General features: G+C 34.9%; 2 protein-coding genes and 2 long non-coding RNA genes across 5 annotated transcripts; 3 read left to right on the top strand and 1 right to left on the bottom strand.

Annotated features, from left to right (window-relative positions):
• Positions 1-252: 252 nt before the first annotated feature.
• Positions 253-1,291, top strand: LOC110778279 (uncharacterized). The gene is made up of 3 exons (XR_002530739.2): positions 253-605; positions 879-939; positions 1,096-1,291. It is a non-coding gene; the product is annotated as an uncharacterized lncRNA (long non-coding RNA).
• A 1,985-nt stretch (positions 1,292-3,276) lies between these two features.
• On the top strand, positions 3,277-3,801 carry LOC110778275 (uncharacterized). The gene has a single exon (XM_021982848.1). It carries the CDS (start codon positions 3,277-3,279, stop codon positions 3,799-3,801), a length of 525 nt encoding a protein of 174 aa, XP_021838540.1.
• Positions 3,802-5,851: 2,050 nt separating this feature from the next.
• On the bottom strand, positions 5,852-6,904 carry LOC110778278 (uncharacterized). 2 transcript variants are annotated; one of them, XR_008924438.1, is made up of 4 exons: positions 6,700-6,904; positions 6,537-6,598; positions 6,267-6,360; positions 5,852-6,174 (listed from the first exon to the last, which is right to left on the bottom strand). It is a non-coding gene; the product is annotated as an uncharacterized lncRNA (long non-coding RNA). The 2 variants fall into 2 exon arrangements; XR_002530738.2 differs by lacking the exon at positions 6,700-6,904 and having other exon boundaries at positions 6,537-6,674.
• On the top strand, positions 6,633-8,848 carry LOC110778277 (uncharacterized). The gene is made up of 6 exons (XM_021982850.2): positions 6,633-6,749; positions 7,022-7,231; positions 7,310-7,402; positions 7,541-7,636; positions 8,133-8,561; positions 8,678-8,848. The coding sequence occupies exons 2-6, from the start codon at positions 7,076-7,078 to the stop codon at positions 8,711-8,713; spliced, it is 810 nt and encodes a 269-aa protein (XP_021838542.1). The 5' UTR covers positions 6,633-6,749; positions 7,022-7,075; the 3' UTR covers positions 8,714-8,848.
• The last annotated feature ends 4,355 nt before the right edge of the window (positions 8,849-13,203 follow it).

The raw sequence follows: 13,203 nt of genomic DNA, 5'->3' as shown, positions 1-13,203 counted from the left end.
CTGGTTACGAGAAAAGAACATGAGTATTTTTTTTATTTAGGTTTTAATAAATAGTAAAGTAATATATTATTTTTATAATAAAAAAGTGAAATATTATATCGCATGTTCTTTTGCCGTAGTGTCGTGTTCTTTTACTTATGCACATATGTTCTTTTGGTGCACGTAGCTCTATGTGCACCATGGTCCATAGTCCACGAATTGTTACTTTAGAGAATACAGTACGGTGTTCTTAGCCATCTATTTCCGGTATTTTACAAAGAATATAAAAAAACCTCTTTTTCTTTAATCTCTTCCGTTATGACCCTCAAATGAGATGAAATCCCCAACTTCCTAACTTCTTTTCCTAACTCACCGCAATTTTGTTATACTTAATCATCCTTAACCTCTTCATTTTCTTTCCCTTCATTTCGTTGTACTCCTTCAAATCTATCCCTCGTAATCAATCTCCACATTCTTAAATAAACACCACCGTTGAATCTCTCGTGCCACAAATCACTGCTCGCATGATGATAAATTTAAGGATCAACCACCGTCAACCACACAAAATAATACTTGATCTTGTCCTTGGTGGTTGTTAGTAGATCGATTTAATCTATTGTTTGATTGTAAGATATCACTTGGATATGAATTTATTCTTAATTATTTTACTTGTGGGTCTTATTTATTTTCTTTTTTAAGATCTACAATTGGCTATTATAATTTTTGACGATTTTTGTGTTTGGATTGATTCATATGTTTCTATATTTGAGTATAATGTGTCTTTATTTTAATTGTTTTTAAAGGGTTTGCCAAAAAATCCAGATTTTAATTAAGTTTGTAGGAAGTTTTTTTGTTCTTGAGAAACTAACCAAAATCTCTCAATTTTTTTTTGTCTACAGAGATTTAATCAAAGGAGACGAAAAGATTTGTTCTTGCATATCTTCTTTGTTCTTGCTAGAGGTAAAATAAAATATTTCTCATAATTTTGGTAATTTATAAATGTGAACCTTTTTTATAAAAAAAAATATTTTCTAATACATAATTTGATAATTTCATTTCACAGAGTTAATAGTTGGTTGAACCTAAACTTTCTGCTTGTTGGATTTCTTTTTGCAGATTGATCAAATTCAAAAGAGGACAAAGTATTTTTTTTTCTTCTTCTATAGGATATACCTAGAATCAATGAGTTACGTTTAAGATCTTTGTATAATTTATTATATTCTTTGATCTACTATTTATTCGTTACAGATTTACAAGTGTATTTTTAATTGTATGAGAATTCCATTACGAATTAGAAATGTTGACCTATTCATTTTTTTCGTATAATATCTATTCAACTTCTACTAGTTAAGAATTGGATATTTAATTCTGCTATGGCAATAATGGCCATCAAGAATGATTGTATAAATTAACTGTTTTATATGCTAATATAAGAAAGGAGGAATAGAGGGCGGTTGTGTTACACAACAATTTTATATTCCAATGTTTACATGACAGTCAAGAGTCAAGAGTGATGACAGTTATCTATCCCTTCATTTTTTTTTGTTTTAGTAAAGGAATAGAGAACGATTATGTCAGATAACCACCCTCTATGTCTAGGAATACAGAACTCCTATCCCAGCTGTCCTCTAAACTATAGAGATCGCTTAGCAGGAGAACGGTCCTTAGGCGTCCTCTAAAGCCTTTTTCAACAGTTCTCTATTCCCTTTTTTGTAGTAGTGATCGCCCTCATTGACTTGCACCTCAGACTTGTTTAACACCAGAGTACAACCACGCCTCTTCTTCCCAGCTAATTTACCAGCAGATTTAACACCCTTACTAGTACTTTGATCATTTGCAAGAACAGGTTCGTTTTCTTTGTCAAATTTTGTTTAATCAAGATGACAGTCTTGTAAAGATAACAGTTTTCTAGATTGATGTACTGTTTTTGGATTTGTTCTTGTCCAAGGGTCCAAGAGTAAACTTGGTGTGCATCAGGATTCAGTCTCAGTTTGTCCTTGGCCAGTAAGATTGCAGCCTGGCTGCGCGCATTTGCTGATATGCCAGGAGTTCTCTCTATAGGAGAAGTTGTCTCTTGGTTTATAGATCAGTGAATTTCTAGACAAAAGAAGTATGAGTCAATTTACTGCTAATATGTGGTTCCATCTAGGATTTTGTTAGTGTTTTCTGCTTCCATCTGTTTATAACAAGGTTTTTGAGTTGGTTGCTTATTTTGTTCCTTCTTTAGTTGATGGTAGATAATGTCCTAAGTCTAGAAAGATAGGGCTGAACATGAAAAAAATCAAAAAAAACCAATCATACCCATAAAATAAGAGGGAGAATTTACTTGGTAACCATCTGACTGAAAAGGGGTGTTTGAACGGAGCTGCAATTACGAATTTCCGATTCAATTTCAAAGCAAATCTCCAAAAACAACCATATCTAAACTTTGTTACTCTAGTGCGGATGAAAATTGTGGACCTGGTTGCTGGTGATTTATATGTACTTCGTTGCAAGTTAATTAAGCCCTTCGTGGAAAATGGGAAGATAGAAAAGGGTTTGTTTAGAATTCAGATTTAAGTATGCTAGGGCTGTGAAATGGTGTTAAATATTGATTGATAAAAATAAGTTTCTTGTTTTCAAGAAACACAAACCTGTCAAGTATTATGTTTACAGAGTGTATTTTTTGTTTTATGGAGCAAATTCTTTTCTGAAAGAATAATGGTTTTGTAAAGATAAATATTCTATTTAATCCAAGTCATGGTGTATTCCATGTTATTAGGTTCTGCATTCTTTGATTATTGAGTCTCTATGTTCATAATCGAACTTATTGGCTGACTGCACTGCTAGATTTTTTACGGTAGTCCATAAGAATTTTGAGCTGTGTATTTAGTTGTGGCCTTACTAGTTCAAATAACACTATCATCTTGATTAGACAAAGTATTAATTAATCCCAGATATGCAGCTTGCTTATATCCTATTTACTATTTAGTGTTTCATTCTTACATTTGTTGGTTTCATCATTTTTTTTTATTCATGGCTGATTGTGTTTCTTACTTGCTGAACAGGAACTAAAATGTCATGACTTACAGTACTAAAAGAACATTTTTAGCTACCGATGACAGATCAAGCTTTGGTGCATCGAAGTCACCCAAACCTTCTGATCCATCACCCAAATCTTCTGATCCATCCTTTTAAAACTGGGGACCGTTCACCCCTCCAACACTTGGAGTATCACAATTATTTGGGTCTGTTTCACAACCCATCAATCAACCCACAACTGCTAAAAAACCCACCTTTTCTACATCATCTCCTTCAATGGTTGCATCACAATCATCCATGCCTCGGTCTACTTCCATGATTTCAAAGCAAAAACTTAAGACATCATCAAAACTAGCTGTTACCCAGTCAAAACCATCCTCTAACCCATTACCACAATCAATTTCGCCAACTCTTACAGGAGCATCACAACCGCAAACAAAGGTTGCACAAAGTAGATGGTCAAAAGGACCTTTGTTTCCAAACCTCATTGAAATAGCAGCACAAAAAAAAGCAACAACGAGTCTTGCAGCCTCATACCAACCTACTGTGAAGCCTAACCTGCAGAGTACTACTCAGCCTACTGTGAAGCCTATCCTCAAGCCTCCTATGCAGCCTACTACTCAAGCTACTGTGAAGCCTGTCATAGCTACCCGACAGCCTTCTCTAGAGCGGGACAAAGCTGCCCAACAACTTCATAAAGTTAGACATCAGCCTGAAAAAGCTGCACTCACAGGTACCAAACCACATTTGGAAAAAAGAGCGTTTGTTGCACCCATGAGGGCAACAAAATCTGTGATGTGACGACCTCCTGCACCACCAATCACCATGTCAGGGAAAGATCGAGCCGGGAAGCTTGCTTCTGGTCAGGTGCCTCCAACTTACATGCATGTGAGTGAAAATGCATTTCAAAATCAATCTCCTCCATCCAATCATATCGAGGCTGAAGTTATGCCAACTTATAACTGGGAGGAATCAGAAGAATCGGCTCCAGAGAGTGATGACGAATTGGATGAAAATGAAGGAAGTGATACTACTGTGAAAAAATCTATACCTCGACATCGGGTTATTGTTCAAAATTGGCCGTATCAGAGGGAGTTTGATGAGAAGAACGAGGTTATAGCTATAGGTAAACATGTCTCTACTTAATTTAAATATGCAAACTGTGAATTATATTGGTGATTTTTTCTATCTCATTTAACTTCATTTCTCTGGCAGATGCTGAAGGAATACACCCCATTGTGAAAGGTTCGGTTATGCCTCGAGATGTTTGGCTTGATACACCGGGATTCAGATACATTGTTAAGTTCAATGAATTCAACCAACCTCTTCGAAAAGGTGGTAAAATCCTTGTGAGTTTCCTTGGAGATATTGCAAAAATAGATGACATGTGTCCAGTGGGATTGGATAGTTGGCGTGATCTGGACGCTAACTTAAGAGCTAATATAGTTAAAGCTATTCGGGTATGTGGATTTATCCTTCTTAACACTTACATTAATTATAGTTTTCTTCTCTCCTAATTCTTCAGCCAATAGCTCTTTTTGCAATATCTCTTAAGCCAAGTTTCGTTTTCTTTTCTAATCAACACCCAACTGAACAAGGCCCTAATAACAAACATAGGACATGCTAATTTCATCTTGTTTTTCTGTGAATATTTGGCATGATGCTGTTTTAAATTCGTCGAATATATATGAACTTTTGATTTGTGTTAGGTTGTTATTAATTCGTTGAATTTGTAATTTATTGCCTGATATTAGCAAATTAAGACCTATACTGTTTGAATTTTTGTTGTTTAATCTACCATTAACTGACGGTTTCATCTATTATTTATTAATTTCATCTTGTTTCTGTGAATATCTGGTACAATGCTGTGTTAAATTCATTGAATATATTTGAACTTTTGATCTATGTTGTTAACTTTTTTTAATTCGTTGAATTTGTAATTTGTTGTTATCTTTGTGTTTCACTCATAACTAGTATATGCCCGTGCATTGCACGAGGTGTATAAAATATAAGAAGGTTCAAGAATTATGTTTTTTTTCTAAAATTAAAACTAATTATAAAGATAAATTGGATTATCTTGATGTAAAACAAAATAAATATTGTAGTAAGATAACGAACAAAAATTGCATGATTGATGAGTATCAATTGAGAAAGTAGATCGAAACTCAAAACTATATGTTGTTATTTTCTAAAGATTTATAAATAAAATGACTATGATTATCCATGACTGCAAGCATGCAACTCCTCCACTCCCTAGTAATCAGCCTAATGAGGAATTCATCATTATTACGGATTAGTTTTAACTAACACGCATATGCATCAGTAATTCAGTAGTCTTATTATTATGGCAAATTTGTCAAAAACTACCTTATAAAATATGATTTTTGCGAAAAACTACCTTATAAAAAAAATGTTGTAATAAACTACCTTATAAAATTTTTATGTTGTAAGATACTACCTTTGGCCATATTATGAGCATTAATTTAAAATTACGACGTTGACTTTACTAGGTGCATATTACGCGACATCTAACGGGAAAGACGTAATTAAATGGCACGTGACATATATATGGTAAAGTCAATCCCGAAATTTCGATCAAACGTTCATAATTCGGAAAAAAGTAGTATCTTACAACATAAATTTTTTATAAGGTAGTTTATTACAACATTTTTTTTATAAGGTTGTTTTTCGCAAAAATCATATTTTATAAGGTAGTTTTTGACAAATTTGCCTATTATTATATAGGATTAACCCACATGTCCATCAATTGGCGTAACAATAATTAACACGTACTGGTTAGATGACATGAAAATTGATGTTTGGACTACAACGTATTTACTGGAGGAACCAATAATGTATATGTAATCAAATCAAATAGATGATAGAAATAAAAGGCCAACTATTTTCAAGGACAATAATGTATATGTAATCAAATCAAATGAAAACAGTGAGAATAGGAACATGCACAAGCCATAATATGTCTGTTCCATAAGACTTCACCTATCATTTATCAAGATACTCCTATGTTGTGTTACTTCGACACGCCACTTTTTGGCTCATACTCGTGTCGACCCGACGTGACACGAATTCGGGTATCGAACCCGTACCGATTGCAAGCCTTGTTTGTCTTTCTCGGAGTTGGAATAAGAGGTACGTACTCTGTATTGCATATTTCTATTACAAAATAATCGTAAATATTAAAACCCAAAGGCTTAAAGATAGTGAAAACCTGACAAGAAAAGCTAGTATACATATCAAAGACAAACCTCAGGTAGGCTCCAAATCTATGCCGACCCTCAATCTCTCCAAAACATTTGCACTCCCACAAGTTGACAGCTAAGAGCTTGATCTCTTCCCTTGCTGCAACAAAATCCCAAAAAACACGACCCATCACCAGTAAATCAAACATATTTGTACATAATTAGCAGATATTGATTCAATTTGACATTAAAACCCCACCTTCCCACGCACAAAAATTAACAGCAAAACCTAATGTTTTAAACAAAAGGATAGAAGGTGAAGAATCATGAACATACAAAATTCACAGCATCTTTCAAAACAGCTTCTGTAGTTTCCGAGTCACCCACCATACCCTTGTCTGCAAATTTGTATCAGCAAACGAAATATGAACAGTCAAGAAATTACTTTATATAGACTAAAAAAACAGAAAGAAATAAGGAGAGGAGAGAGAAAGTGTACCACACAGAAAGAAGGAGAGGAGAAACAAATAACCACATGCTTTTTTTAAGGTGGGTGGGTGGTTATTTGTTTGTAGATTAGTTTTTTGTTTTTGTTTATATCAGATATATGTTGTTTAAAATGCTTTTTGGAGGGATTAAGATTGTTTTTGAATGTTTTTAGCGGGAGTGTGTAGAATTGTTCCATTTGGTTTTTGGAGGCCTCACATAGCTTAATGACTTTCTTATTATTATATAGGATTTGGCACTTCTTCCGTTTTATATACTTGCAACATACTTTTTCACACAGTTTAACACTTACAGTGAGTCCTTTTTCTTTGAAGAAACATTTCGTGATACCTGATGGGGAGCTAGTTAACACATCACTTTTAAACCGCATGGACAGACCATGGAAGCATCATAGATCCACATTGAAGAAAAAACATTTCGATCCAGTGAAAACTCCAGAACACAACTTTGCCAATCTGCCTGATGGAGTCTCCTCTAAGAGTTGGTCGGATTTGGTTACATATTGGTTTACACCAAAGGCCATGGTTTGTTACCTCGAAAGATCCTAAATTTAATAAGTTTAATTTATTTTATTCATGCTAACATTGATTTCTTGAAACTAGGAAAAATCTGAACTGGGAAAAAATGCTCGAGCATTACAAGACCGTAGTCACAAGAGTGGTGCTACAAGCTTTGCTAATCGAAGAGCTGATTTGGTATGATTTTCTACCTTCTTTGAGTTGTTGCATTTTAGTTACTATAGATTCTAAGTAGATAGGAACATAAAACACAAAGATACTATAATCAGCCCTACTCCACAAGTTTGTTTATTTATTTGTTTCCTATAATTGCAGAAAAAGAAAGGGGAGTTTAGCGAATTGACATTTTACAAATCAGTTTATGCCAAAGATGGAAGCTTTGAAGAGGGCACACCCTCTCATCAATTTATGGTATCCATTGCGTTGAGCTTATTCAATCTTTCTCTAATCTATGCGAACTCCTTAATTCAATATTGCTCTAATTTATAGTATCCAACATGATATGTGAAGACATTTCAAATTTTGAAAACTGGCCAAATTCTTATTTGCTTATTTTCTCAGTTCATTAGTTGTTAGCTAGGTGAATCCTACTCTGCACTTTAGTTTAACAGGCTCGGTAGATAGTGTGTCACTCTGGCGAGTTCATCCACTCTGTAGTTGAACTGATCTGATCAGCACTGTTTTGATCAGAACTGATTGATCTGAACAGAACTTATTAGTTCTGAATATTTCTGTTCCGATCAGATCAGTTCTGATCAGATCTGTGCTGATCAGATCAATTAAAATAAGGCCTCTGATATCTATATATGTATATATTGCATTAACATTAACAAATGTAATAAGGCCTCCGATCTTTTATCTTCTAGAGCTTACACTTCTGATATTCGCTTCTCATATTATCTAACAGGAGGAAGCAAACGATGAGGTCCAAGAAAACCTTGCGAGTTCCTCTTCTTCCTTGTCTAGGGTTGAAATTGAGAATGAGGTCTTTAATAGGCTTATGTATAAAGGTGAAATACCTAAACGTCCTCTGAATTATGGGTTTGGAGTGAAAAAAAGTGACATCTTTGGAGTGGAAGGTTTGCTAAGGAAAGAAGGGTCAAGCTATGTTAACAATGGTGCCGTGGAAGTGGAGAACATAAAAGGTGAACTATCAGCTGTAAAGAAGCAAAATCAGGAACTTGCACAACAAAATAAAGCTCTAAGCACGAAGTTTGATGAAACAACGCAGTCATTTAAAATGATTGCTTCTTTCTTAGGACAAGTTTTGAAGGAAGTACGCAAAGGAAATGTTTCATCAGACCTTTTAGATGGTGCGGAATCAGCAATACATATGGTTAGTCATTTTGCTTTAGCAACATGCATGTCTTACCGATTAAGTATTTGAATATTTGTTTTAGTACACTCAATGTAAAACGTATTCGACGTGGCTTATTAAAATGGTTTTTGTAGATTAATGATGATTCTGGTGGCAGTGGTGAAAAATAGGCCGAGACATGAGATGTGGACACTATTGCCAAAAGCAAGGTAAACTTATATGGACTTAACTATGTTGCTAAGCTTGATTTTTTTTGCGATTTGTGACCATAAACATGATTTATAACCCTATGTTTCTGTGGACACATTATGAACCTACAAGCCAGATTTCCTTACCGTTTGAATTTGTTTGCTGTTCTGTAACTTTATTGAACCTGTATAAAGCTCTGATTGAGCGTGTGCAAGAACTTATTGATTGCACTACTTTCTATCATTACATTTTTGTTCCTTTTTTCCTTGTTTTTGTACTTGGTTATGGTGTCAGTTGTTGGGCCATGTTGGCTAAGAAATAAATTTGCTGCATCGTGATCGACACTAATCTATTGTTATCAGAATTAACTAAAGTACTGAATTAATTAATAGGCCAAGTAATGAAGTATTAACTGAAGCTCCATTTGTTTCGCTGCTGTTTTTTAACAGCACCAAAATAAGAACCCCACCAGAATGTAGCTAATTACTCTCACACCAAAACTGCAAACCTGAACTTTTCTACTGGTTATAATGGTAGGATGATACAGGACATGGGCTAATGAATAGCCAGTTCCATTTCTTCCATCTCTTTCAAAGAAACCGGTTGATTCTCTTTTCTTGTTTTGCTGCATATCCTGTATCATCCTACCATTATAACTTTGGGCATATATTGCTTGATGCTTGAGTTTGTACTCTGGATTTCCTAAAAGGTTATTCTCTTCATTACCTTCTTTGAAGGTTCCCGGGAAAGTGGCTGATAAGCGTGAGTGTCACAGCAAAGTGTTGTTCTTTTCTCCAAACCCTTTACATTCTGAGATAAAGTAGCAGCCTCATAGTCCCAGTAACTCTGATGCACTGGCTTTTCTTTAATATTATCTAGATAGACAATGTCTTTATCTTGATTTTGGAGTGTACTCTCTGTTGACTCCCTCGAGGAGTCATCCTCAATGTTGGTCATTTTATTGCATGATTTGCATCTATTTCTGCATACATAGTGTACGACACAGACAACTCAAATGGCAATAGGTTGAGTGGGCGACATGGCTATTTAACTTAGCTTGCAAGATCTTCAGTTTCCTAAATTTTGTAAGTCTTGGCAAGGTTATTTTTTTTAGTGATAACACACGTAGGAAACCTAGTCAAATTCAAACACCTACTATCCTAGAAAATGAATTAGCCAAAGTTCATACAACATTTTGATGTCTGCGATTTTTATAACTTTATAATTTTCTTTAATCCAAAATCTGGAGGGATTAAGGTTTAGTGTTCGATAACATATATTAGAGGAGATCTAGGAAGTTCGAAGAATGGAGGCCTAAAATTTAGGAGTGTTTCGCGTTGAAATATAAGTTATCTGTGAACTTGAAGCTTAAACAAAACGTTACACAAACTTACAACTCTGACCAAAATATGGGATTAAATCTAACTGTATATCCTTTAACTTATTTTGGGATGTGTGGACAGGCTTCTTGCCAAAACTTATGTTTTAGCACCCAAAACAAAATAGTAATGTTCCTCCTTCTAGTTAAGCTAGTGCATCACCAGCAGATATAGTTGATCGTAATAGGTTTGTCAGGTCTTCCACCACTTCTAAAGCACAAGAAGTTAAGAAAGATCAAAACTAAGAACATTAAATATCTGAAGCTGACCACAATAGTGAACAAAATAGTGGTTGTTTGCAAATGTAATCCCAAGAGATAATGAAATGCACTAAGATTAATTCTATGAAAAATTGAACGAGGGAATATTTACCAGTACTCCTTTCCTAACATTCCCCAATGGGCCTCTGTGCTTCCCATAAGCTGCCAAAATAAAATAACAAATACAATAGTAAATGTCAAAGGAATCTAGTAACTACAGCAAACAAGACGCATAGCAGAGAGTAAACAAGACATCTGTACCCTGGAATGCCCTGTGCATGAATCCAGTTCCCCGTGTGACACTGAAGAAAACACTTCTATAACCGACTGATCCCCTGAAATAACAAAAAAGCTCTTAGACTATCTGCACAGTGAATAGGTGAAAAGACAAGCAGCAATAATAATAAAAAAAATAAAGGAACTCTAACATAGGAAGGACTAAAGAAATATTTAGAATCCGATTGGTAACTCTCAGAATGTTAAAATAAGTGCTGTGCTGTGAAGTGTGATGCATTTTCATTGATTAATTTAAAACATCAGTCTAATGTCAAATTTATTGCCAACTTTCAATACATGTCTTCTCATGTTGTTGTGATTTTCATACTTTTCTTCGTGGATATAATAAACCTAGAGGACAAAGATGACCATTAAAATCGGTTTATCAATTCATTATTCTTTACTAGGGTACTGGGGTGATTATAAAGCAATATTTGGGGGTAAAAACTAGCATCTTGGTCGTTGAGACGGGGAGTTTGAACTTTGGATCTCTGCCATTTTCACTAAACAAGTCAAGCTTCAATGAATCTTGAATCATCCTATCTGGTAGAATTTTCGTTTGTCCAGCATGCATTGGCTGCTTTAGTGTAACACCCCGACCTCTAATTCAATTATTAAAGCATAATTAGCAGCGGAATTAACCTAATTTGGTCGGGACATTACCTGCCGTAACTCCCTCTTGGGAATTACAAGGCAACCATCAATCATAAGCTATTAAATCCCAAAAATTAATATAATAATCTTTTATATTACCAAAATAAAGGTACATAACTTACTAAAAGTCTATAATTAAACTATTAAAACTTTTAAACATAAACTAGGTGAATAATATTAAAGTGAAATTCCTCGCCACTACTCGTTTCCGTCGTTCCCCGCAGTACCTAAAACAGAAAAAAAAAAAAAAAAAAAAAAGACGGTGAGCCGAAGACTCAGTAACGAACTATTCTAGCAGCGTAAATTCATTTCAATTCATTTTATTTAATAACACAGGGAGAATAGAATAATGTAAAGCATTTTATAAAGTCCTTTATTTAATTCATTCGTAACTTTAGGGTGCACATGCTAGTCGTGGCAAGTATGACATGGTGGAACGTCTTCCACGATGGACCGCTGTACATAAAACATGGGGCCTTGGCCCGAAAAACATGAGAGCCTTGGCTCAATGGGCGGATGCCCCATGGGTACATGCATGACCGAGAATCGTAACCTGTGAACATATACTGCCAAACGGACTAGGAATTTCACTTTCATTTATCATGTTTCGTTTAATTTTACATTTTAGCCTTTTTACTTCAGTAGAAGTAACATAATTCCTTTAGATCATGAGATCATGATAAAACATCATTTAGATCCTGGGATCCATAAAATATCATTTCTTACCTGGCATCATAGAGACATCATTTCATTCATGGTTTCTTATAAAGATCGTTTTATAAGAATTTCAATCAATCATATTATAGTAAATAATTCAATCAAATCACATTTCATTTCCCGCAATTCATAAAACATGTCAAAGCATTCAATTCATAAATAAATCATAACATTGTATTTTCATAAACGCATTTATAAGGGAATTGCGGGTACTAGCAATAGCCGTTACCTCAGTTCCGCGATTGATTAGACCTTTCCTTTAGTCTTGATTATTGTTCTTCCTGAGCTCCAAGGATCGATTTCTCTTTTGATATATATATATATATATATATATATATATATATATATATATATATATATATATATATATATATAGTCAAGTTAGTATCTCATCTTTTTAAAATAAAATAATAATCATATTTTTAAGAAATAGATAGAAAGTAGTATCTTTAAAATAATGAAACATAATATTATTAAAAGTAATAGATAGAAAGTAGTACGGGTACCCCTTTTTCCAAAACTTAGTTTCATGAACTTAGAATTATAATGATAAAACCAAATTATTCAATTGTAAAAAATAATTATAAACATTTACGTAGTAATATGGTCAAATAATAAATTAAATAATCTTGCACAATCCCCAAAATAGTAAATCTTACCTAATAAAAGGAAGTTGACTTAAGTTCCAAAGTGGAACTTGATTCACGGAACATTATTGTTCCTCGCCCAAACAGAAGCGAACGAAGAGGAGAGGAGCGAGATGGAGGTGACTGCAGAGTGTGGCTGAAGTGTGGGTGGAGCAGGGCGGCAGAAGCAATACGCCGACAGAGGGTGGTGCTGGTGATGGTGGTTTAAGGGCGGCGCAGTACTAGGTGGCGGTGGTGGCGTGGCTGCGTGGAGGAGAGGAGACAGGGACTGGGCGCGGAGAAAGGAGCGGCAAAGGGTGATGGTGCGGGTTGTTGGGGTTGTGGTGGGAGCCTGGGAGGCGGTCAGTGGTGGTGGCGACTGGCGGCAGTCACGGTGGTGGTGGTTATGGTGTTCTAAAATCTTGAATGTATTTTAAATGAATTTCAATGGTGAATTATAAATTGGTGGTTAATCTGATTTGTGGTTTATTTGGGATGATTGAGCAGCTATTTATAGTTGTCATGGGGCTCCATGAATGCAACAACTCAGCTTGATTGT

The sequence above is a fragment of the Spinacia oleracea genome, chromosome 6 (genome assembly GCF_020520425.1).
Source record: "Spinacia oleracea cultivar Varoflay chromosome 6, BTI_SOV_V1, whole genome shotgun sequence".
Classification (NCBI taxonomy): Eukaryota; Viridiplantae; Streptophyta; class Magnoliopsida; order Caryophyllales; family Amaranthaceae; genus Spinacia; species Spinacia oleracea.
Note: the sequence above shows the minus strand (reverse complement) of the source record. Positions and strands in the feature narration are given on the sequence as shown.

Coding starts and splice junctions, on each gene's coding strand:
- LOC110778277 (XM_021982850.2), top strand. CDS start 7,076: ATGGACAGACCATGGAAGCATCATAGATCCACATTGAAGAAAAAACAT. Junction 7,232..7,309: donor GGTTTACACCAAAGGCCATG/GTTTGTTACCTC, acceptor TCTTGAAACTAG/GAAAAATCTGAACTGGGAAA. Junction 8,562..8,677: donor CGGAATCAGCAATACATATG/GTTAGTCATTTT, acceptor TGGTTTTTGTAG/ATTAATGATGATTCTGGTGG.
- LOC110778275 (XM_021982848.1), top strand. CDS start 3,277: ATGGTTGCATCACAATCATCCATGCCTCGGTCTACTTCCATGATTTCA.